This window comes from Ailuropoda melanoleuca, chromosome 19, assembly GCF_002007445.2.
Source record: "Ailuropoda melanoleuca isolate Jingjing chromosome 19, ASM200744v2, whole genome shotgun sequence".
In the NCBI taxonomy this organism is placed as follows: domain Eukaryota; kingdom Metazoa; phylum Chordata; class Mammalia; order Carnivora; family Ursidae; genus Ailuropoda; species Ailuropoda melanoleuca.
The window spans coordinates 17,540,054-17,565,761 of NC_048236.1; the positions used below are offsets into that span (position 1 = coordinate 17,540,054).

At 36.6% G+C, this 25,708-nt stretch overlaps 2 protein-coding genes across 2 annotated transcripts in view; one reads left to right on the plus strand and one right to left on the minus strand.

Moving 5' to 3' along the window:
* The window catches only part of LOC105240575 (small ubiquitin-related modifier 2-like), a 64,141-nt gene extending 50,481 nt beyond the window's left edge, over positions 1-13,660 (plus strand). Inside the window, exons 2-3 of the mRNA XM_034648255.1 lie at positions 13,290-13,430; positions 13,488-13,660. Coding sequence (XP_034504146.1) covers positions 13,290-13,430; positions 13,488-13,660 — 314 coding nt within the window. The remainder of the gene's footprint in view (positions 1-13,289; positions 13,431-13,487) is intronic.
* Positions 1-25,708, minus strand: part of EYS (eyes shut homolog) — a 1,484,071-nt gene that overhangs the window by 257,018 nt on the left and 1,201,345 nt on the right.

A 25,708-nucleotide genomic window follows, 5' to 3' on the forward strand; every position in this document is an offset into this window, starting at 1 on the left:
AGAAGAATATGTATTCTGCTGCTGTTGATAAATGTTCTGTATATGTCTTTTAGGTCCACCTGGTCTAACATGTAGTTTAGGTTCATTGCTTCCTTATTTATTTCTGTCTGTATAATCTATCCATTCTTGAAAGCAGTGTGTTGAATTCATCTACTATTGTTGCTATCTATTTCTTCTTATAGATCTATTAATATCACTTATATATTAAGGTACACCTATGCTGTGTCCATAAATATTTACAATTGTTATATCCCCTTGATGAATTGACTATTTTATCATTATATATTGACCTTCTTGTCTCTTGTTACAGTATTTGTCTTAGTCTATCTTGTCTGTTATGAGTATAGTTACCATTGCTTTCTTTTGGTTTCCATTGCCTGTAGTATCTTTATTCATCCTTTAATTTTTCAATATATGTGTGTCTTTAAAGCTAAGGTGAATCTCTTGTAGGTAGCATATAATTGGGTCTTTTTTAATCCATGTTTTTATCTTGTATCCTTTTTATCTTGATTTTTAGCTCTTCTGGCTTTTGATTAGAGAATTTAGTCCTTTTACATTTAAAATAATTATTGATAGGCATGGACTTACTATTACCATTTTGTTAATTGTTTTCTGGCCATTTTGTAGTTCCTTTGTTCCTTCCTTCCATTCTTGCTGTCTTCCCTTTTGCTTTAATGATTTTCTGTAATGGTATACTTTGATTCCTTTCTCTTTATCTCTTTTATATCTACAAAGTTTTTGGCCTTGTGGTTACCTTGATGTTTGCATAAAACATCTTACAGTTAAATCTATTGTAAAGTGATAAAAACTTAACTTCGAATATTTATAAAAGCTCTATATTTTTATATTTCTTGTCCACATTTTATGTTTTCGGTGTCACAATTTATATCTTTTTATATTATGTAATTAACAAATTATTTGGTTGGTAATACTTTTGTCTTTTAACCTTTATATTAGAGTTATAACCGATTCAACCATCACCATTACAATATTAGAGTATTCTAGATTTAACTATATTTTAACTCTATATTTAATTTTATCAGTGAGTTTTATATTATCATATGTTTTAAAATTATTAATTATCATCCTTTCATTTCAGCTCAAGGAACTCCCTTTCACATTTCTTATAAGGCTGGTCTGGGGTGATGAACTCCTTCATCTTTTGTTTATCAGGAAAACTCTATATTTCCTTCAATTCTGACAGACAACTTCGCTGGGAAGAGTATTCATGGTTGGCAGTTATTTTTAATTTCAGCACTTTGAATATATTATCCCACTCCCTTCTGTTCTGTAAAATTTCTACTGAAAAACCTGCTCATACTCTTACCAGGTTCTTTTGTATGTAATAAGTTGCTTTTTTCTTACTGCTTTTAAGATTCTCTTTGTCTTTAACTTTTGACAACTTAAATACAATGCGTCTCCATGTGGATCTCTTAGATTGTTCTTTGGTACTCTTTGTGCTTCCTGAATCTGGATATATACTTCTTTTCTTAGGTTAGGGAAGTTTTCAGCCATATTTCTTTGATTATACTTTTTGCCCCTTTGTTTCTCTTCTCCTTCTAAGACCCCCTGTAATGTGTATATTGGTCTGCTTATTGTTCCCTTATCTTCATCCTTTTCATATTTTCTTTTCTTTTTGTTCCTCTGGATTAATTCCACTGCTTTACCTCTGAGTTTACTGATTCTTTCTTTCACTTGATCTAGTCTGCTGTTGAACCCCTCTATTGAATTTCATAGTTCAGTTATTGTATTCTTCAGCTCTGTGATTTCTGTTTGGTACTTTTTAACATTTTCTACCTCTGTTGAAATTCACATTTTGTTCCTGTATTACTCTTCTGTGACCTCAGTGAGCATATTTATATCTGTTATTTTGAACTTTATTAGGTCAATCACTTATCTCTCCTGCATTAAGATTCGTTTCTGATTTATATTGTTCTTTTGTTTGGAACATAGTCTCCTGTTTCTTCATTTCCTTGACTATCTATGTTGGTTTCTGTGCATTAGATAAAACAGCCACCATTCCCACTCTTCAAAGAGTGGTCTTGTATAGGAGATGAACCTTGTCCATCATGCTGGCCCAAGCTCCTGGTTGTCTCTCAAATTCTTGTGATTGTCCAAGCTACCTTCTTTGTTCTTGGTGGCTCCCAGTAGTTGAGGGTGTGCCAAGGCCCATCAGTGTTCCAAGGGAAAGATCATGGTTGGCAAGGAATTGCGGGCTGATTAGAAGCTAGACAGCAGCTGGGAAATTATGTAGTTAAGCCCCTTCCAGGGAAAAGCTAGAGGATGGGTGTTTTTATCTTCTCTTTCTGTGCTGAGCCTGTACTTTTCAAAAAACCACTGTTTGCTATAGTTTTGTGGGACTTGTGAATGCAAGACCCATTGACTACCAGAGCAACATGATTTGGAAGCCTGTTCCTCAGTCAGCAGCAACAAAATCTGGTATCAAGCATGTGTACAAATTCCTTCCAAAGAGATAGTGGCAATTTCGTTTTATTTGTGGAGCACACCAGAGGAAGAAAGCTTCAGAAATGCCCTTCACCCCCCTTGGGCTCTGTGAAGGATCAGAGGCAGCCCCTAGATGTGTGCAAAATGGAAGCTGGGCCCTCAGTTTGTCAAGTATGAAGTCAAACCCCTTTCAGGGAAGACTGGGAGATGACTATATTTGCCCATGTCCTCTGCAATGAGTCCTAGAGGTTAGCTGTTGGGGCAAGTGCTCATATGCCATTAAGAATTCCTTCGTTTTCTGTAGTTCTGTGGGTCTTGTGGACTCAAGTCTCACTGGCTTTCAGAGTTAGGTGTTTTGGGGGCCCACTTGATGGTGGGAGTCTTAAAAGTTCGGGTGCTAGATGTGTTTTCCAAATATTCAGCTATTCAGCGACAAATTGGGAGTTGGGGGTTCCTTTCTGATTTTATGGTGCTATGCCAGAGGTAGGGTTTATGGAAAGATTGTGTCAGTGTTTCTTATGCATTTCAATGCATTTGCCGGACATATAGGAGTTATTCAGCTAGTTTCTAGATTTCTTTCAATGGGAATTGCCTCATGTAGCTCTATATTCAGAGCATGGGAAGAGGAAAGTTCAGAAGCATCCTATGTTAACATCTGAGTTCCCTGAGTGACAAAACTTTTTCTTTTTAAGTTAGCCTAAGAAAGGCCTATGACCAGAGTGCTAAATAGAAATCTTTAGAAATAGTGATAAAATGGCATTCCCACTTAATAACTTAGCAACTTAAAAAGACTGAAAACATCTAGTGCTGGTGAGGCTGTGGAAAAACTGACACTGCTAGCGGGAATGTAACTGGTGCAGCCTTTGTGTACAATACAAAAAACACCACTGTAGGGCTCAGTATTCTATGTAGAGATGTGCAGCACTGGGAATGATCACAGCTATAGAATGGATATTCAGAGTGCCTTCCTGAGGAGTATGGGAGCATCTAGATTGCTTTCGTGCCACACACAGGTCATTAGGAGCCAGGACTGCTGCTTCCTATTCACTTCATCAGCCACCTCCCAACGATTACCTCTGTGACATCCTACCTGTACCGTGTTGGATCTGATGCTGAGTTCAAAGCTGGAGTTCTCCTAGATGCCTAGAAGCTCTGTCATCAATATGCCCATTAATCTGTGGGTCCTCATTTTGTTTGACTACTTGTATAGTACTGCCTGCCTCTCTTACTCAAGTTATTGATTTGTCTCTGAGGGTGGGGGGAAGTAGAGGGGAAGCAGACTTCTGGTATGTTACTGGAGACTGCAGGAGTTTGGAAGACTCCTTTCTCTCTCCTCCAAGACTGTTTTGCTACAGAGTCAATGAAGTTGGAGGCCAGAGGTTTTTAACAGCCCCTTTGTTCTTTCTCACTGGGCAAGAAGCCTCAGCATCAGAGATGGATGACTAAAAGAGACTTAAAGGGGAAATAAAAATACATTGCTTTAATATCCCACCAGTATTATGCCCCTTATGATATAAAGGAGGAAAATACAAAGCAAACCTATTGTTCACTGTGACTTTATACTCCAGGCATACACAAAGAACTTTTTAATAAAGACTTTGCCCTGCAGCCCCTGGACCTGGGGAGTTGTTTCATCAGTTATGGTAATGAGGCCCAGGTTGAGGCCCAGGTTCAGTGAGTCTTGTTTATGAAAATTTCTTCCCTGAAAATATGTCATACTCTTACATTTTCTTAAAAATATGATTCCAAGTACTTTCAAGGGTCTTTTCAGCCAAAAAATGACTTGCTTTTGTGAAGCACACCTTTCCTATCTTCCTCCCATGTTGCCATTATAGTTCCTACACTGAACAGGAAGTATGCTTTAAAATATCTCTGTTAATTACTAGAGAGCTTTGGTCATTGTTTAAATGATATCGATTGATCTGCTTTTCATCCCCATATAGATATGCTAAAGTTCTTTCATTACTGGCTTTCTTCCCATCAATGTTAATTTAAGATGATCAAAGGCAAAGGCTTTCTGGTTAGAAATGCAATGAAAGCTACTATCAAAATGGCAGAGAGCAAGGAACTCTTCAGGTGGAACGTAAGTTCACTTATAAGGTAAAGCACTCATGTGAGGTGAGTGACTGTACCCTGGCATTGTTCAACTCAGCTTGAATTTTGGCTGAATAATTCTGTGTAGCTTCATCTGTTACTTAATGTAGCTATGAAAATGTATTGGTCCTTTGGTCTTTTGACATTCACCATATATCTCTTAGAGTACTTAACATTCCTTCTGTTCTTTTTAGGGAAAAATTTCTTTTTCTTTCTTTCTTCCTTTTTTTTGTTTTTTGTTTTTTGTTGTTGTTGATATAGACAATTTTGAATGACTTTTTACTGTGAAAACTATGATGGAACTCCATGGTGACAACATATGATTTATTGTGCCAAGCTGTTCTGTTGATTTAACTTGCAGATGAGCAATAAAATAAAAGGTAACAGTGAACAGTTTAGACCAGACTAGAGATTCTGTAAGTCAAATGACAGATGCAACTCCTGAGAAATGTAAGGTGGCTGAGACTAAATTTAGTCTCTTAAATCCCACAGGGATTAGCTATATGTAGAATATTGTATATAGAAAATTGAGATAATCTTTGGCAGAAAAATAATGCTTCATTGTAATCAATCCAGTGGAAGTTTCCTTACTCAGCTACCTCCCTCTGTGAACACACAGGGTATTCATAGGAACAACATTATTTTTAGCCTAGCAGCGACTGGTGGCACAGTGAAATCATCTCTTTGACTATGTGAGCATTCGTTGTCCAGATACTTGAAAAAAGTTTTAAAATAGGCTAAAAAATGCCAAGAGCCAGGTTATAGTAATCCAGCCTTCATCTGATAATAAAAATTCCACCTTATATTTACTTTTTAACAATACAAAATCTTTTACAGAAAAATTTTAAGATGGTGAAAGCAAATATTTTATGATTGTTGACATATATTTATTTTTAAATTTATGTTTTTCACTCAGAGTAACTAATTTTTATGTTTGGGCAAAAGAAGTTATTAGCAACAGTTAAATATTATATATATATCTGATATTATACATATGTATGCAATGTATTTTAGAGATTTTAAATATAGTTGAGAATGTTAGCTCCCTGAAGTTGGAGTTCAGACCCTGAATTTTTAATTCCTGCCTAGGAGCAAACAATGACAGTTTGAAGGCCTAGATTTCAGAGTTGAAGTACAAAAGGAATCTAAGGGGAAGAAAAATTTAAAATGTGGTTTGATATTTCAGAACTTTTAAGAATGCTTATCTATCTATCTATCATCTATCTATCTATCTATCTATCTATCTATCTATCTATCTATCATCTATCTATCTATCATCTACATCCATCTATCCATTTGGATTCACCAGAGAGAGAAAATAGCCATCTCCACAAGCATCTTGAGACAAAGTAAGAGGACACAAGGTAGTTGATGCCTACCCTTCTCTATATCTAAATTTAATTGTGAAGTATGAACCTGAGTTGAAAGGGGGCTCAAATATTAATATCCCTCTCCCTTTTTTTGCGAACAGAAAAACAGCAGAATTTATTTCCTTTCCTTTTACTGAGGGAAAAAAGAGTCTCCTCTTGGGCGAGTATTATATTAAAAAAACTGCTTAAGCTTCCTTAAAACAAGAAGCAAGTGAATTGTAAGCCCTGCCTTTTCTCCTTACAAACTTTATCTATAAGAGAAAGTCAGCATGTTATATATTGACATTTGCATTTGATTATGGTTATGTTTTTTATCATCACAGTTTTTCTTTGCCTGAAAAATTGTCTCTGTAATTGTTCTGGGGAATCCTCTAGATTCTCACCTAGAAATGAGGTACAGTCTGTCAGGAGGTCATGATTTCAGTGGCTCTTTACATTTTCTATTCTCTTTGAAGGTTGTAGGGTTGGGGTCAGGCTTAGTTTGCCAGTCACTGCAAATTCCAAATTCCCCCCCCCCCTTTTTTTTTCAGTAAGCCATGCTGGGTGTCAGTGATAACATGGGGCACCTGACCAGATGCCTTGACCCCAGCACTGAGGGCATCTCACCTAATGGCTGTTTTCCTTCTCCTTATTCCATATTTGAAATTAGCCAAGCATTAAATTTTAGGCACCTATTTCCCCAGGTACAGATGTTTTTTCAATTCCCATCTCTAGTTTTAAAGTCATTAGTTACAAAAAAAACCCAGATAAAATTGTAGTAATGAAATCTTTTTGGGGAAGGGGTAGTAATTCAATCCTTTCACTAGGGAATCTGAAATTGTTAGTAAGGATGGTCTTTAGCCAAGAAGAGAACACATGGGAACACCAATATTAAAAAAAAAAACAACACAAAAAAAACACAAAAACTGATCATATCAACATGCACTGAGGAAAACAGTAAATGAGAGAGAATCTTTACAAAAATGAGAACTGCGAAGACGAGGCTCAGGTTTTCAAGTGGATGCATTTCAAAAGATATATACTTTCTTTTTTTTTTTTTTTAAAGATTTTATTTATTTATTTGACAGAGAGAGACAGCCAAAAGATATATACTTGATGAGCATTCGGAAACCAGACAGAAAAAAATGCCTGAAAGAACAAGTGTTTCTTGTCAACTTTGAGTTAAATTTCGAAATATGAGATGCTAAATTTAATTACATAAATCTCAATGAGAAATTATAAGGATTAGATTACTTAATATTTGTGAAATCTTTAGTACAGTATTTGTCACAAAGTAAGCACTATATGAGTCCTCTTTTGTTATTTTTAACTCAGTTGGTTCTTGCACAATCCTATGAGATGGACGCTACCATTATTCCCTTTCATTTGTGTTTTCTGAAGGTTAAGTCACTTGGTTGGACAAATGACATGTCCTCATTAAATACAATTTTGGTGAGACCCTCTTTGAGGTGACCACCCTTCTCTAGTCACAGGGTGGGCTACAACATAAACTGGTCCCCTCAGAAGCATTCTCTCTTGATTTTGAATTTTAGATGGTTATGAGAACTGTTGGAATTTAACCACATTGCACCCTGAAGAGGGTGACCTGAATCCCTGGTACATATTCTGGTTTCTGTGATTTCTGAGATTGGTCCTTGAGTTTTTATTTTAATTCTTGAGCTACCTCATACCTTTCCAATATATTCCATTGTTTCCATTTGGTCTTGCATTGCTTTCTGCTTGGGTGAGGGGGTTAACATGCACTGGAGGGAACTGACAGTGCCTTGCCGCCAACATTGATTCTGCTGATTCCGAGCTCATCCAGGAAAAGCTACTGTGGTAGAATCCTTTGTCTTGGGAAAGGGAGGATTTGAATGGCCCTGTACAGACACAAGAACTGACTTCCCTAGTACAATAAAATCATGCTGACAAAGGTGTCCCCAAAGTTTTTTATCCAGTTATTTTGTGTCATCAGAGTAATGAATGCCTGTAGGAACTGTAACATTAGTTTGAGTGCCTACGTTCATCTTATAACTTTCTTTGTAAATTTTTATAAGGTTGTCTGAAAATTCTGTTTGTAAATCTGATCTTTATTTCCTTTTATTGTGCCCAAATATTACTGACTACTTTTCTACCCATGATGACCTGCCATTTTCTAGCTTTGCTATATGTATCCAAAATTCAGTTGGATTCCCCACCAGATTCAGTTGTCTTGTTTTCTTAAACACCTGCCCTCTGCTCCACCCTCCATGTGGTTGCTCATGCTGTTTTCCTCCATTGAAATGCTCTCCATCTTCTACTTAATCTTTCAAAATCCTACACCTTCGAGTCTTAAGTGGTCCTCTTTCCTTTTATGCCAATCCATGTTGATTTCTGACTCTCCATTGCTCTTACAATCAGCACCTCACAGTATAGCAATTATTTCATGTGTGGGTGCTTATTCCTACTTGCATGGTAAGATTCAAGTACACAGTGATTGTTTTCCTCCAATATTTCATTACCAAAAGTTATAAACATAAAAAAGTTATAGGAATTTCACAGTGTGAACGATCATATACCCAGATAGATCCTACAATTAATATTTTGCTATATTTGCTTTATCACATATATATCCTCCTACCCATGCCTCCATGCATTCATGCATCCATCCGTCTATCCACCCAACATATTACCTTATTTTTTTGTGAGACATTGCAAAACAAGTTATAGAAATTGGTGCATTTCACCTCTGACACTTTAGCAAGTCTATCACTAACTAAAGTGAATTATTTTTAATGGTATTTTTGTGATCAACATTTCTATACTCCATAGTACCCAGTAGAGTATTGACCACATCATAGAAAATCAATTTATGCACATTGGGTTGAATTTCAATATCACTATGAGATCCATCAGAAATTAAAGGTATGGAAGCCCAGATAGTCTCTGGAGCCTCAGAGGCATACAGAGATGTGTGTGCTTCATGGAGTTGCGGAAGAGACATACCTGTATGTAGCTTGTACTAGCCCAACTTGTGACCTGTCAAATATATCCTAGGAGAACGTTCAGACAAACTTTCAGGAGGCAGTTGGCTGAGAGATCAGATCACCATCTGACTGACTATACTGCATGCTTAAGAGGCACAAGAGGGACAACCCAGTTTATCTAAAGATACATTGAAACAAGGTGATAAAATAGACATAGGCTAGAAAGTGGGATTCACATGTAGCAGTTTGTGGCAGCCTGATCCTCTGTGCCAAGCTGGGTGGAAACTCAACTTCTTTACAGAACAGTGCACACTTCAAATAGACAGTTTGAGCCCAGGCAGATGGATCTTTGAGGAGTCTATTTTCCTGAAAATGTACAGGTGGTGATCTTCTGACATCTTCTTAGGGGAAAGAAAGTTGACAAGACAAGAAACAACAAACGTTGGAGAGGATGTGGAGAAAGGGGATCCCTCTTAAACTGTTGGTGGGAATGCAAGTTGGTACAGCCACTTTGGAAAACAGTATGGAGGTCCCTTAAAAAGTTAAAAATAGAGCTACCCTATGATCCAGCTATTGCACTACTGGGTATTTACCCCAAAGGTACAGACGTAGTGAAGAGAAGGGCCATATGCACCCCAATGTTCATAGCAGCATTGTCCACAATAGCTAAATCGTGGAAGGAGCCGAGATGCCCTTCAACAGACGACTGGATTAAGAAGATGTGGTTCATATATACAATGGAATAGTACTCAGCCATCAGAAAGAATGATTACCCAACATTTGCAGCAACATGGATGGCACTGGAGGAGATTATGCTAAGTGGAATAAGTCAAGCAGAGAAAGAAAATTATCATATGGTTTCACTCATTTACGGGACATAAGAAATAGCAGGAAGATCGGTAGGAGAAGGAAGGGAAGCATGAAGGGGGGAGGTAAACAGAAGGGGGAATGAACCATGAAAGACTATGGACTCTGGGAAACAAACTGAGGGCTTCAGAGGGGAGGGGGATGGGGGATTGGGATAGGCCGGTGATGGGTATTAAGGAGGGCACATATTGCATGAAGCACTGGGTGTTATACGCAAATAATGAATCATGGAACACTACATCAAAAACTAAGGATGTACTGTGTGGTGACTAACATAACATAACAAAAATTATTATAAAAAAAGCAAAAAATGAAAAAAAAGTTATAGTGCTTCTCAGATTTGGTAGCACCTTTTAAAACGTTATAGAAGCCATTATCCATCCTGACTTCTTCCTATACTTGAGATATATTTGTATCTATATCCATATCCACATCGTGTATATTTATGTCCATATACATCCCCTCATTCTTCAACTGACAGGTTCCTTTTTGTTCATGTATCTCTGATCAACCCCTCTTGGGCAAGTTCTTTCCTAACTTTTTTTAAAATTTAAATTTGGATAGCCAACATATAGTACATCATTAGTTTTAGATGTAGTGTTCAATGATTCATCAGTTGTGTATAACACCCAGTGCTCATCACAACACGTGCCCACTTTAATGCTCACTCTTCTCATTTTACTCTCTCTCTGCACTCTGTTTCAACTGGGACACATCACAATTACTAACTATATATTTGTTTACTTACTTCTTACCTTTCTACCTTAGTAGACTAAAACTTTATAATGGTAATACCACACTTTCCCCTTCTCCTGTATAATCAGAGGCTATCAGACTATGTGATACATAGTAGACTCCTAATTAAAATTTACCGAATCATATATATTGAAAATACATGAATAGAGAAAATTTTTTTTCCAGTATCATTCTAAACGCCTTTCTGTGTTGACTCCCACCCTGACCCTCTTCCTTGTCCATTTCCTAATACTGCTATCTACCCTGGCCCCTTGATTTGGAGCTGCACTCACACTTGACTTTCTGGACAGTGCCACAAGTTACAAAATCATCTACCCCATCTCTGAAAACTCCCATTCATTTAGCATGCTGCTCTCAGCTAGGGGTTAGGAGAAAATTATATCTGATGGAAGAAATTGACCACAAGCTGTGAATGATTGAGAACCTCACTTAATGTGTTAAATCACCTGAGGATGTTTATTTATTACAAGAGTGGTAAACTCTGGCAGTGTGACTAAGCAACTTAAATAATTTCAGGCACTTTATGTGAAAAGACCTAAGGATTTAGTTGACTACAAGTATAATATGAATGCTCCGAAAACTGGGAAAAGCAAATTCCTTCTTCTTTGAGTGCATATGGATCACTTACACAGGGAATACTGACTTCCACTGTCTGTGAGAGCTTATATGGTAGCTGATATAATGAAGAGTGTAGAGAATAATTAGGATGGTGAGGTTCTCCCAAATCACATCAAATGAGGAATGGGTTAGGGGCTGGGGATATTTACTTTATAGCAGAAAAGAATTAGGGAAGTTAAGTAAACTTGGTTTATTCATCTGAAAAATATCTATTGAATATATACTAAACGCTAGTTCTAAATTAAGTTCTGGGGAATAACAGTGATTAAAAAACAGCCTGCTCACATAGAAACTTGGATTTCATGGTTAAGGAAATAGTTGAAGACTGTTTAGTAGAAAAGGGAATAGATTTATGGATTTATGCTTTTCCTTTTTTTTTCCTTATAAAGCACAAAGGGGACTAATGCACCTGAGACCGCATGAGAAAATATATTTACTTAATATAAATAAATCTCAAACATCTACAGAGACAGCAAACCTAGAAGGAGATGCTTTCTGGGATGGTAAGTTTCCATTTTTTGTAATTTTTAGTTAAATTACCAAGATTCAAGGTGGTTGTGAATGAAAATCCATGAGACTTGCCCTTAGATCCTCTAAGATCTATAGTTCTTTGTTAGACAAGATCACAAACTTTCACTTATGATGACCAGAGAAATGAGCATGATTGTTTTTGTAAAAAGCAGTGCTTCAAGTCAGGCTTGATTTCATTTGGACTTCTTGATCCTTTCACAAAGGAAGGGGTGAAGGGTTTGTGGGCCTGGCATAATGAACAAACAACTGGTAACGCTTTCTTTATATGTAATAGGAAGTAAAACACAGGTCACATAAAAAAGAGAGATAAGGTTGTAGTACATCACCTATGAAAGTAGACATAAAAATGGGAGCAGGAGGAAGAGTGCCAAATGTGGGCTCTACTTTTAACTTTGCTAGACTTCCTTGAGTCATATGGCTCCAAGAAAGTACATTTTCCTCTCTGGCATGGAGTTTCCTCAGCAGAAAAATGAGAGGTTGAACTATATTATCTTTAATGCAACTTTTAGGTCTCACATTTAAATGTTTTCGAAAGCATTAAAATATACTTTGTGTAAGGATGTTTAAGTATTTTGGATCATTGAGGTAAAATTTTAGAAATAAAATTGACATCTTTTCAATGGATCAACTAGGATTATCCCATACAATCAAAATACAGCTCCTCTGATTCCTGAGTCTAGCAATAAATCCAGCAATGAAAACTCTTTTAATAAGCACTGAGACAACATATTTTTGAACAACTCCCATGTAATATTTTAAAGCAACTATTCTCTCAAATAATAAAATTATTGTAGTTCATATTTCCTTATTCTGTTCTATGAATTGAATGTCTTAAATCCCTTTCAACAAAACTGGTGATTCTAGAGACAGTGCATATCTAAGAGACTATAGTATCTTTGCTTGAGAAAAATTTGAAAAATCATATATTTGTCTATGTAAATCTTTTAATTAGAAATACTCATTTTAATATACCATCCCTCCTCTTATTAGATAGAAGGAAATTGTGTTGAATTTTCCTGCTTTTCAGGACCTAAAAAAAGAAATGTGTCTATGATAGAATATAATTGACCTAAGAAATTTTCAAGGATAAAACTATCTCTTCTAAAAGCTTTTGTAGAATTCCTAATAATTACAGCCTAATGAATTATAAGTAACAGAATGCCATGGCTTCTTCATAATAGCAAATACATTAAAAATTTGACTTGCAGTAAGTACAGCAGCATATAATTCATAAACGTCTTTAAACATCTTTAACTTTACTATACTTACATACCATGTAGGCTAAGCAAAAATAATTCTATCTACCCCTTTTGTTATATCTAGAATTGACAGATGGTATGCTGATTCTATTTTTCTTTCAACATAGCATCAGAATTAAAACATAACTTTCACTAAATTTTATTTTGTGAAATTCCTTGAGAGAAAATGGCAATTGCATAAGGCAAAATTGAAAATAGAAAATAAAGTTTTAGACTTTGTATATTTTTTAAAAATAATCATCAGCTGACTTTTCAACACTGTTATGTTCACTAATTTGCTAAAGCATAATCTAGAATTAAAACGTCTGGGAGTTTTCGGTGTGTGTTGTGCTAGACCTGGTGCGTCTATTTGTGAAGGGGCAGCTGAGGAGGTGCTTGCTGAGGCGTTCGGCATGGCCTTGAAGAGCCCAAGGAAGGAGTCAAGACTGAGAACAATGATCACGTTAATTTGGAGGTGGAGGAGAAGGATGGTTCTGTGGTGAGGTTTAAGATTAAAAGGCATATGCCGCTTAGTAAACAAATGAAAGCTTATTGTGAACGACAGGGTTTGTCAATGAGGGAGGTCAGATTCTGATTTGACGGGCAGCCAATCCATGAAACAGACACACCTGCACAGCTGGAAGTGGAGGAGGAAGATGTAGTTGATGAGTTCCAGCAACAGACAGGAGGTGTCTACCAAAAAGGGAGCCTGCTGCTTTACTGCAGAACGCTCTTTCTCCAGACCAAGAAGACATTCTCAATGAGAAAACTGCAATTTGGTTCCACCACATCCTGACTACTACAGTACAGTTTTCTCTATTCTTTTGTTTTCCCCTCCCTCACTCCTTCATTGTATATAGAGTAACTGTGTCTGTGCACAAGCAAATTGCATTTTTTTTTTTAACTAAATGGCTAATGGTATGTTTGGATCGACATCAAAGATGTGGATGGGGAAAAAGTACTGGTTCTCTGAAAATACCTCCTTTCTCCATTAGTGGCATGCTCATTCAGCTCTTATCTTTATATTCCAGTAGGTTATTTTGCGCTCACCATTTAACAAAAAAGAACAACATAAAAATCCTTGCATACCTCACTCAATTGAAGAATTTTAAAGCTTTTCATTTGTCATTGTAAAATTAAGGACAATTTTACAACTTTTTTGTACATATCTGTTACATCGAGGGCAATCTGTCTTTAAACAGGGATCAATTACTCTAAAGAAATGCATCCTAGATAGCTTTTCCTTGAAGTCAAGCATCTTGTTGTTTAAACTTCTTGTTTAAAAAAAAAGTTAGGGAGTTTTTGATATGTGTTAAGGGTTTCATGAAATGTGCAAAGTATGAAACATTTTCCCTATATTTACTGTCTATAATATAATACATGGTATAGTGGGTAATGATTAGAGTTAGATTCTGGAATCAGACTTCCTGAGCAAAAACTCTGGTTTCACAATGCCCCCAGGTTCTGTGTACCTTAGTGTCCTCTTTGGAATGAGTATAATAGTACCTCACTGGGAGGATATTAAGAATCAGTAACTAAATCCAGGGAAAGAGCTTAAAGTTGGGTGCAAAGTAGGAAGAGCTTATTTAGTGGTATTTTATTATTAATATCATCGTTTAAATATTTTTTAAAGAAAAAAATGAGAATCAGTAACTTTTCCATCTAATCTTGAAAGCCCTCTAGTAATGCCACTCCTTTTTATTTTCCAACACAACTTCTGGAGTTCTCATTAGGGTTAAATCAATTTTCTAATTTCTTATACGAACATTTATCATTCGTGTATTTGCTTTTGCCAAATCTGCTGCCTAAATAATCTAAGAAGCTAAGTTTCCATGCCCTTCATCTACTTAACTGATCTCCACTAGTAAGATTTCCATGATGAAGTCTATCTAGTTTTTTTTCTTCTACTTGTCCCATACTCAAGCTTCACATGTATGTTTGGTTTTGGAGATGAGGTAACTATCCATCTGAAAGGCCAGTAGAGAGTATCACGAGAATATCAGAGTATAGCATGCTAGGAGTTGAGAGTAAGGAAGACGATCAGTCTAGGCTAGCTTCTAGAGGAGGCAGGCTTACAGGAAGGGTAGGATATGGTTAGGAGAAATGAATAAAGAGAGCATTTCAGGGGAGAAACTGTAGCATTAGCTAAAATAAATGTAGTGGGAAAAGGTAGAACTATGTTTGGGACCATGGATTTAGTGGAATGGGACAGTCCATGTTGGGTTACAGAGGAGGATAAAGATGTATAGGGAAGAAGACCTTGATTATAAACCACATAATCTGTGCTTGAAAGATAGATGATGAGGGAGGGATTCCTTGTAGGTGTTTTGATTTGATATTATCTCCTTTTAGGAGTATTAATTTAGGCAGGAAAATCTGAACAACAATGAGCTGTGTAGTATGGTGGTTAAATGTAAGAGATCTAGAATAAAACTGTCTAGGTGGAAACCCTGCTTCAGTTACAGGACCTTAAATAAATTAGTTAATCGCTTTAAGCCCCAGTTTACTCATCTCTTAAATGAGTATTATGAAAGTAACTACCCCTTAAAGATATTGTGAAATTTAATGAGACTGTGTACAAGTATTTATCATAGTGCCTGTCGTGTAGGTGCAGAGTTACGGACTATAATCATATAGCTGTTAATGAGCATAGATAAATGAACTAGATTGAGATTATTATGCAGGTGAAATGTCTAGTACATCTTTGTAAATATAGTCTTGTTTGTTGGATCCACCCAAAACTTACCAGATATGTCTATCTCACAATTATCTGGCTAGACTTCTCTTCTGTTGACATGGTAACAAATCTGCTTTTTGTAGTACAGCCTTTTTTGTGCTCACTTCCTGATCCTACTCATCTGCGTCTTATACCATATACCAAACAAAGCCGGCTCCTGGTCCAAGCTTATCACTTTCCCATCTATGAAACTACAAAAGGAGATGAACTTAACAAGCAAAGAATTTCAAAAGTGTTTTCACCAAAGGGTGGTGAATTAATCACCCCACTGCCTATTGGAAAGGCAGTGACTTTTAGAATAAGCCACTGGGAACATCTCCAACTTCACACAAAATATATAGTTGTTGTCCCCAAAACTTCTTTAACAGAATTTAAAGACACATTGGAATATATGCTGTGTGATCATCTAGCTCTGTGAACAGCCTTTGTCTGGCATCTTTCCAAGAAACAGACAAATGGACAGTGTCTAAACCATGAATGTAAAGGAGAAATGTTGGAAGAGAGGTGAAATAATGGAGATTTTTACTTTCACTAAACATACTGTATCTCCCTCAAATATATTCTTTGAAGAATATCCATGATGGAAATTTAATAAATGTAAACTGATACATGTGATATTTGAGACCTGCTTATAGATCTGAAAACAGGCTGCTAGTAATCTAGAGGAAAATTCCACAGGGAGAAGAAATATATGTGATGTCTTTGATCTTTCTGTCCATTAAAAAAAAAGGAGTCAGCACATAAAATTCAACTGACAGGGCTGTGGAAAACTTTGGAGGACATCCAGAAAATAGTGCCTAAAATAACTGAATGCTTAAAGAACAAAACCATGAGGAAGTAAGTTTACTTAATTGGAAGGAGAAATATCTGCAGAAAACTTCACTAAAGTTTTTATGAGGTGTTTTTAGTGAGATACTACAAAATAAAATAAAAAAGTAGTGAGTGATTTTTCTGGTCCTAGGGCAGCAATAGAAGTAGACTTATATGGATGATAAGCTATAATAATAATACTATTTATCTGAGGGACACTTGATGCTTTCCAAAGAACTTTCACATAGATGACACCCATAGGAGCCTGTATAGCAAAAAAAATCAGTGTGATTATCTTTATGTTTCAAAGAAAGGAGCAGACAGGTAAAAGATTTCTTTGTACTTATACAGAGAATGCTTTGCTTCCTTACTTCCCTGTTTCCAGGTGCCCTTTAGGTGTCCTGTGCTTTCATTCTGAATCATAATGAACATATAAAGATCTACCCTTTTGCCCTAAACCTAGGTATACCCTACTTGGACAGTGGTCTACGGTTTAATGATAAATCACAGAATAGCATTATTTGTGGCTATCTACGTCCATGCTGATACACATCTACAAAATTGGCATTTGGGGTTTTGATGTGATTAGTATTGAGCTGCTCTTCCTAAGAGTCACTGCTTCTTTAGATGACTCCTGACAAGGCTGAATAGAACCAGGTCATTAACATGGGGAACTTAGCCCTCTAGTTAGTATGGTGGGAGTTAAAGGGGTGTTGTGATATGTGTCTAGTTTATCTAAAAACAACATTGGTTTGCTCATGTGTAAGTTAAGCCGCAGAGTCTTAGACTTTAAGTGATGATGGGCCATGAGCCTCACCAGCTGTAGTGGATGCTGTGGTATGCTGCCTTGAGTCTCCTGGCGATGGGAAAATGGCCCAGGTGCCCTTGAGCCACTTTGGGAAACTATGAACACCCCACTCCAGAGCTTCCCTTAGGGTCACCTGCAGCCTCTGTTGCAGCTGCTCTGCAGTTCAACTTCCACCTCTTCTCATTGCTGTCCTCTCACTGACTTACGGGAGCTATTCCCAAGAGCACTCCCGAATAAGCTTCCTGCATGCAAATCTCTACCGTCTATTTCCAAAGAACCTGACCTCAGATACCAGTTATTAAGTCTCAGTGGCTGAGACATAACTTCAGCAATTACAGTCCTTTATAGAATCTCCATCTCCAAATATTTTGAGGAATCCTCAGGCCTGCTTGCACATGTGTGTCCAAGGATCAGCCTTGCTCATTGGTAATTAAAAAAAAAAAAATTAAAGATTTATTTATTTATTTTGGGGGCAGGGACAGAGGGAGGGGGCGAGACAGTATCCTCAAGCAGACTCCCCCGAGAGCACAGAGCCCAACACAGGGCTTGACCCCAGGACCCTGAGATCATGACCTGAGCCAAAATCAACTTGTGACTTCATCAAGATAAAAAGCTTCTGCACAGCCAAGGAAACAGTCAAAAAAACTAAGAGTCAGCCCACGGAATGGGAGAAGATATTTGCAGATGACACTACAGATAAAAGACTGGTATCCAAGATCTACAAAGAACTTCTCAAACTCAATACACAAGAAACAAATAATCAAATCAAAAAATGGGCAGAAGATATGAACAGACACTTTTCCAATGAAGACATACAAATGGCTAACAGACACATGAAAAAATGTTAAAAAATCATTAGCCATCAGGGAAATTCAAATCTAAACCACATTGAGATACCACATTACGCCAGTTAGAATGGCAAAAATTGACAAGGCAGGAAACAACAATTGTTGGAGAGGATGTGGAGAAAGGGGATCCCTCTTGGGGCGCCTGGGTGGCACAGCGGTTAAGCGTCTGCCTTCAGCTCAGGGCGTGATCCCGGCTCTGTGGGATCAAGCCCCACATTAGGCTTCTCTGCTATGAGCCTGCTTCTTCCTCTCCCACTCCCCCTGCTTGTGTTCCCTCTCTCGCTGGCTGTCTCTATCTCTGTCAAATAAATAAAATCTTAAAAAAAAGGGGGGATCCCTCTTACACTGCTGGTGGGAATGAAAGTTGGTACAGCCACTTTGGAAAACAGTGTGGAGGTCCCTTAAAAAGTTAAAAATTGAGCTACCCTATGATCCAGCTATTGCACTACTGGGTATTTACCCCAAAGGTACAGATGCAGTGAAGAGAAGGGCCATATGCACCCCAATGTTGTTAGCAGCTTTGTCCACAATAGCTAAATCGTGGAAGGAGCCGAGATGCCCTTCAACAGACGACTGGATTAAGAAGCTGTGGTCCATAGTCTCTCATGTTTCATGTTTCATTCCCCCCTCTGATTACCCCCCTTTTCTTTATCCCTTTAGGGAGGGCACGTATTGCATGGTGCACTGGGTGTTATGCGCAACTAATGAAGCATCAAACTTTACATCAGAATCTGGGGATGTACTGTATGGTGATTAACACAATATAATAAAATAAAATTTAAAAAAAAATAAATAAAATAAAATGTATATGGAATGGCAAAGAAAAAAAAAAAAAAAAAAAAGAAGCTGTGGTCCATATATACAATGGTATAGTACTCAGCCATCAGAAAGAACGATTACCCAACATTTGCAGCAACATGGACGGCACTGGAGGAGATAATGCTAAATGAAATAAGTCAAGAAGAGAAAGACAATTATCATATGGTTTCACTCATTTATGGAATGTAAGAAGTAGGAAGATTGGTAGGAGAAGAAAGGGAAGAAGAAAGTGGGGGTAAACAGAAGGGGGAATGAACCATGAGAGACTATGGACGTTGGGAAACAAACTGAGGGCTTCGGAGGGGAGGGGAATGGGGGAATGGCATAGGCTGGTGATGGGTATTAAGGAGGGCACGTATTGCATGGTGCAACTGGGTGTTATACGCAAGAAATGAATCATGGAACTTTACATCAAAAACTAGGGATGTACTGTATGGTGACTAACATAATAAAAATATTATAATAATAAAAAAAGACTGCTTAAGTGACTGAGCCACCCAGGTGCCCTGCTCATTGGTGATTTCTGTGCAAACAATCTAAATCTTTGCTTTCTCTTGTTCCACAAATTCTCCACAGAGACTATGCCAAGCTGGAATTGTGTTTACATCATTTCCTCTGAGGCTCATATACTAGAGCAGCTAGAATTTTCTTTCAGAACAGTCTCTGCTACTGTACCCTATGGGCAGAAATGAGTGTCATTACTAGTACAATGAAAGCAGGAGAATGCTTCTTTGCTCTTTTATCCATTTGGGAGATGGGAAGAGATTCTCAGGGCATGGTTGAGTTTATCCCAGTCCATCACACAGGACTGGAAATTTCTGCCCCCCAAATGATGGGAGCTTTATTGAGGTGTCTAGTAAGCTCCTATGTGAATTTTTATGGTATTTGCTACAGGCTTTGTCCTGGACTTTCCTTTTTATCTTTGTAACATTGTCTTTGAAGTTAGAATTAGGGTTCAAATATTACTAGAAATTAGAATTAAGCCAACTATTATAAGTTGAAAAGCAGGAGGGACCAGGACAGAATTCTACATGAAATACTATAAAACAGGAATTTACTGTCTCTTCTGGTGGCATTAGAATAATTACCTGAAGAAATATTAAAAGTCTTTTGTTCTATATTTATTGAGTTCAAATACTTTGACTTACTACCAGTACCTGTCTATGAAACCAGCTTTCAATTTTAGAAATTTAGTATATCTTTTGAAAAGTCTTAAACTATTCTTAAATGAATCTGTGTTAGGTCGAACAGAGTTCACAGATGTTAAATTGTAAAACAATTTATTATCTCAATATATACCTTCTTTTTATTCAGTATTTTGATGAAGTCAAGATCAATTTGTTGAGGAGGAAGCTTCCATAGCTTCTTTTAGCTTCATTTAGAAAGTTAGGTGGCTGGCCATTTTAAAATAAGTAAGATTGTCTATATTTTGAGTCCATTCTGTAAGAATCGTTCTACAGAAGTTAATTAAGATAAAGATGTTGTCAAGGATTGAAGCCTACCTCTAAGAAAAAGGCATAAAGAACTTGCATATAAAATATCTTTCTTGGTAGCTGTTTAAAACAGTAATTAAATATCCTCTAACCATGATGATGGATCCCAATTAGGAAGAGCTGTGGGTCCTACAGAAGCAGGTTGGAAAATACATGGGATTTAAATCTGTATTGCTAATTCGCCACGTCTTTACTTAATAAACAAATAATCCCTTGAGATCTTCTCATGAATCTTATTTTTTAACGTGTTAAATCCCTTTAACTGCCCTGTGTGGCAGAGTGTCCTCTGACTTTATCAATCATTGCTTTTCTGACCTAATTCGCATATATTCAGTTTGCCCCTAAGTTTTCATTTGCTTCCTGCTACTTTCTTATATAAACTTGTCTTAAAGACGATAGTGTACATGCATTTTAGAATTCCAGAGGGAAAAGCCTTTTAGGGATTGAAGTTCATTTTGCTGTATACTCTGCCACCATACATGAGTAGTTCCAACTTCCTCAATGTCTTGACAGTTGCAGAAATCTACCATTAACAATAAACAATGAATAAAATGTGAAGCTTTCTTCAGCATATATTGCTAATTCTCAAAAGAATTTCTTGGGTTTTATTTTAGTTTGTGAGTGAATGTCTGCATTAGAAATCACAACATTTGATGATCTGCTGAAAAGCTAAATATCCTTTCACCTCAAACATTATGTTTTCATTGTACCCAATCCCCATACAATTTCCCACATGAGCCATGATGTTATTCTATGCCATGATGTCATTGCTTATCCTCTTCCGTCTGCTGTCCCTCTGGTAAATTTCTAATCTTTCTTCAAAATCCAGTTTATTTATTCTGTTACAGATGTACTTGTCAACTGTTATATCCCTTTCTCTTCAGCAGAGTCTTTGTGGTTGCTCTGAAGCCTTGAGGGTCAATCAGTTCTCTGGCTGTCTTGGCATCTCAGCACACTAGAAGATGAGGATTATGGACCTAATCTTCACTTTGTAACTTTGTTAACAGCCATTCCTCTTGGACAACTTCAACTGAATTGCACAATTAAGAGGAGCAAGCATGTGATTACATAGTCAATCACTTGAATTTTTTTTTTTATATCACTGGTTGGTTGAGTCCATAACTGACATATTATCCAGTGAACATATTGTGTAGACTCAGCTTCACATTCCGGTTACGATGTCTTTATTTATCTTTATTTATTTATCTCCATTCTATTTCTGCCTCACTGAACACCAACCTGACACTTCCTTGTTTCTCAAGATATATGCAAACTTTAGACACAACCATACATGCTAGTAGAAGACTCTACCCAGTAATCCTAAATGGTACTAAAATCACCAACTCCTAGACCCACAGACTTCTAAAAGATTTTCTTAATCTTATTTAATGAAAGAAATTTTATTTTTATAGTGGCTAGTCCCAATTCAATACAAATAAACTATAATTTACTATCCAGCTACTACTGGACATTTTATGTATGATTAGTATGTAATGTATGGATAAAGGAAAAGAGCAATGTTTAGATATATGTATTTAGGTACAAGTCAATGTAATTACAAAGTATTATGCTAAATTCCCCTATTTAGCTACAGTTTTCCTACATTTCCTCTAAGAAATACCAGATGGAAGTGTTGATGGAAAAGATACAGAAATTAATATTGAAATGATGAAGTTTGACCTTTTTAAGATGAAAAGCTTGCCAAACTTTCCATATTGACATGGCAACGTTTTATGAATAAATCTAATATCTTATAGATTTAGCACAGTTCAAAAGTCACCATCTGTTTCAAGAAGTGAAAGTTCTTGCTATTACATAGTTTCTGGGCACTAAGACTAAAGGCATGCAATCCATAGCTTACATAATATTAACTATCAGGAATGTGTGAAAAACTTTCATATTTTAGAAAATCAGAGACATAAAAGACATTTTGAGTTACTCTGAGTTACAGCTGATAACACATTATGGGTATCCTTTCTTCTTACATAAACTTGGGTAGTCTCCCGATCATTCTCTGTATGGAGTTCTAGGTTAATAGCAGCTGGGCAACAAGTTGTAATATAGAGAATTTATGTGGGGAAAATGGCAAAGCACTGGAAGCTGATTTTGAGCAGAGTTGTTTGAAAGGCCTTTGACGATACATGTAGGTATTATAAGAAGTTGTCATTTGTTCCTTTCTTATTTTTCATAAATTATTTACCACTAAACCTCTTCATTTGATATAGTCAAAACAAACCTACTCAGAATTCTTTTAATTTCCCATTTTTAGGGTTAGTGTTAGCTTTGTATTATATAAATTTATATTCTACATTTTTTTTACGATTTTATTTATTTATTCGACAGAGATAGAGACAGCCAGCAAGAGAGGGAACACAAGCAGGGGGAGTGGGAGAGGAAGAAGCAGGCTCATAGCGGAGGAGCCTGGTGTGGGGCTCGATCCCACAACGCCGGGATCACGCCCTGAGCTGAAGGCAGACGCTTAACCTCTGTGCCACCCAGGCGCCCCATATTCTACTTTCTTAAACAATTGTGGGAAATGTGCTAATTAAGAAATAAAAAGTAGCTTGCACAGATATGTACTCAGCACACAAGCACACACATACATATACCTCTACCTATATGAGGTTTTTATATCAGAGAAATTAGTAAGATCAAACAGGAGGTAAAAATCAGTCCACTGACAAAACTCAACAGCGGTTTTTATCAGTTTATTTTGTTTTGTGGACCAAATATCTAACAAGGTGATGTGTCAAAATGGTTGTGCTGGTTTTATCTGATGTTTGAATTTGAGCCAGTTCTAAGGTTCTCACTGCCCAACTATTCGAAACTTTTTCAGCCTCTGTTCAATTGATCTTAAAACATGCATGCATTCCTTTACACTGACCAGCTACTCAAAAGTTGCTGATTGGGATGTGTAGTCCTGACACCCATGCAATTCTTGGTCAAAATCCACCTGGCTTTGGCTACCCTAAGAGTTTGTTAACAAAAATGAATCAGTAGATACTGGAGTGTGCCTTAGATATAAATGGATATCGTTACACCTCTGGATAAGTCTTTGAGAAAGCTAAGGAAGGTAGAAAAGGCTGTGTGGATTTAAAACATGCAGATAATAACACAGTAAATTACCTAGAGGAAACGACACAGGACTTCTTTACAGAACAAAATGCTGAATAAAGAGTCAGCTTTTGTATAGGAGAGACACAAAAGGTGGCAGAAAAACTTAAACTTCAGAAACTTTGAAAAGTATATATATGGTAAGACAATTTTTTCTGAACTTCCCTAAAGGAGAATAACCCTTGTGAAAACTAAGACTCTCTCTATGTGATCCCTTTCAAAATTTGTTGAAATGAAAGACAAACTGTGCATGAGTATGAATTACAATCTATCTGTAGAGCTGTGATCTCTGTTCCACTCCATTTAAGAAGAACTTCTATCTTGATACTGAATTGACCTCAATCACTACAGGTGGCTTATTCAAGTTCGTTCTACTTCTGCCATCTATCTGCAGGTACAATGCAAATTTAGTAGGAGGAAATACTCTCATGTTTATTCTCAGCGGCTAATAACAAAATAAAAATCAAAGTCATTTTTACATGTTTACCTTAGAGCTCATTCCACTAATTTTTGAAAATAAGTTCTTATCAATCATGCTATGGTATTTTATTGTCAGAGACCCTTAAATATAGAAGAAATTCCAACAACATTCATATAATTAAAAAGGACCTTAATTCACATGCTTTCTAGGGACAAATTTGTTCTGAGTTTGCAATAACAAGTGACCCATTAGAGAGAATTAGGATAGCTAGAAAGAGCTGTACAAAAGACCCTTTTAATTCTAACTTGTGCCCAGTTAAAGATGGAGAAGTAAGAGTGGAGCAGGCAAGACAGAGAGAGATGACATAAACAACTGGACAGATAGGGATCAAGCAAAAGGCAGTCATAGATCAAGGAACATACACAAATACAGAAATCAGAAGTTTCAATATGTGCGTCTTTCCCATTTTCCCTCCCCTCTGGCAGGAATCTTCTCTCATGTGGGCTGTATATCATCACTCTAAACTTCTAAGGGACTTTGTGTTCTCAATTGTTCATTATTTTTCTATGTATTAACACCTTTCACTCAGCTAATAAGTCCAATCTACAATTAAACATGCTCAAATCTCTTATCTTACATTTTCTCCCTCTTGACCTCTCACCTCTGTCTGGTTACTACCTTACCTCTTTTTATATTTTCACAGTAAAACTTATTGAAAAGTTGCCTAGTATATACTTGTTATTCATAGTTATTACATAAACTTAAATAATTTATATAACATATAATATACAAATATAAGACAGTCCTAGGTCAGCCTTTAATGTAACCTATTGTCAACTTAAGGTCTTGAGGATGCTGACTATAAGACAAACCAGATTTGCATTTTTGTGTCAGTAGAGATATCTTTCTCATTTTCTAAATTTTGAATAAAATTAATTGAAATATTTGGAAAGCCCTTGGTTTTCAGTTTTACTTAGAAGCATCAGTATTTTTTTAAAGGAGGGGTTTCAACCTCAGTCTACCTAATAAGGCTCTGTGTGGTTTGAGGACTGTCTACTTAGGTATTCATTATTTAAAGGCAAAAAATGAAATCATCCCTTTAAGAAAGTTTGACCAAAACAGAAATTACTTCATATATGATCAAATATGCCGCTGTTAGTATGAAATGATTACATTGTATAAAATGATGATGTTATCAATAAAAATGTCTTTTAAATTGGTTTCTAAGTTATTCACCTTCTCATCTGGTTCTTTTTTTATGAGCAACTGCAACCTTTGTAAGAGAGATGATTAAATTAAGAGTTAGGTCCATTACTCTGAAAATTTGTTTTGCTTTACACAACTCTGTTCCAAAAGGGTTTGCCTAATTTATGAATAATAATTTCATTACCTTAGGGTAAATTCGTTGCCTTCTTGTCATAACCAACTGAACGGCCCAGCCAAGACACTCTCATTTCTTCATTCGTTCAAACATTTACTGAGCATCTTTCTTTCAGATGCCCTACAAACTGCATTAAAAATGAGTAAGATACTGTCCCTGCCTGGAAGGAGTTTCCATTTTCAGATTGGTGTCAATTTCCATGATTTTATTTGCAGATTGATGCAGACCCCGGGAAAGCTTATTTGATTTATATAACCTTCACAGGTTAGCCAAGATTTCTGCTAATCAGACTAACATATCCAATTGTCATCTAACATATAAACTCAGACACAAAATGTTATTTTTAACTGACACAGAGTAACTTTAGAGACCATTATCACTAGATTGCTATACTGATGAAGACTTTTAAATTC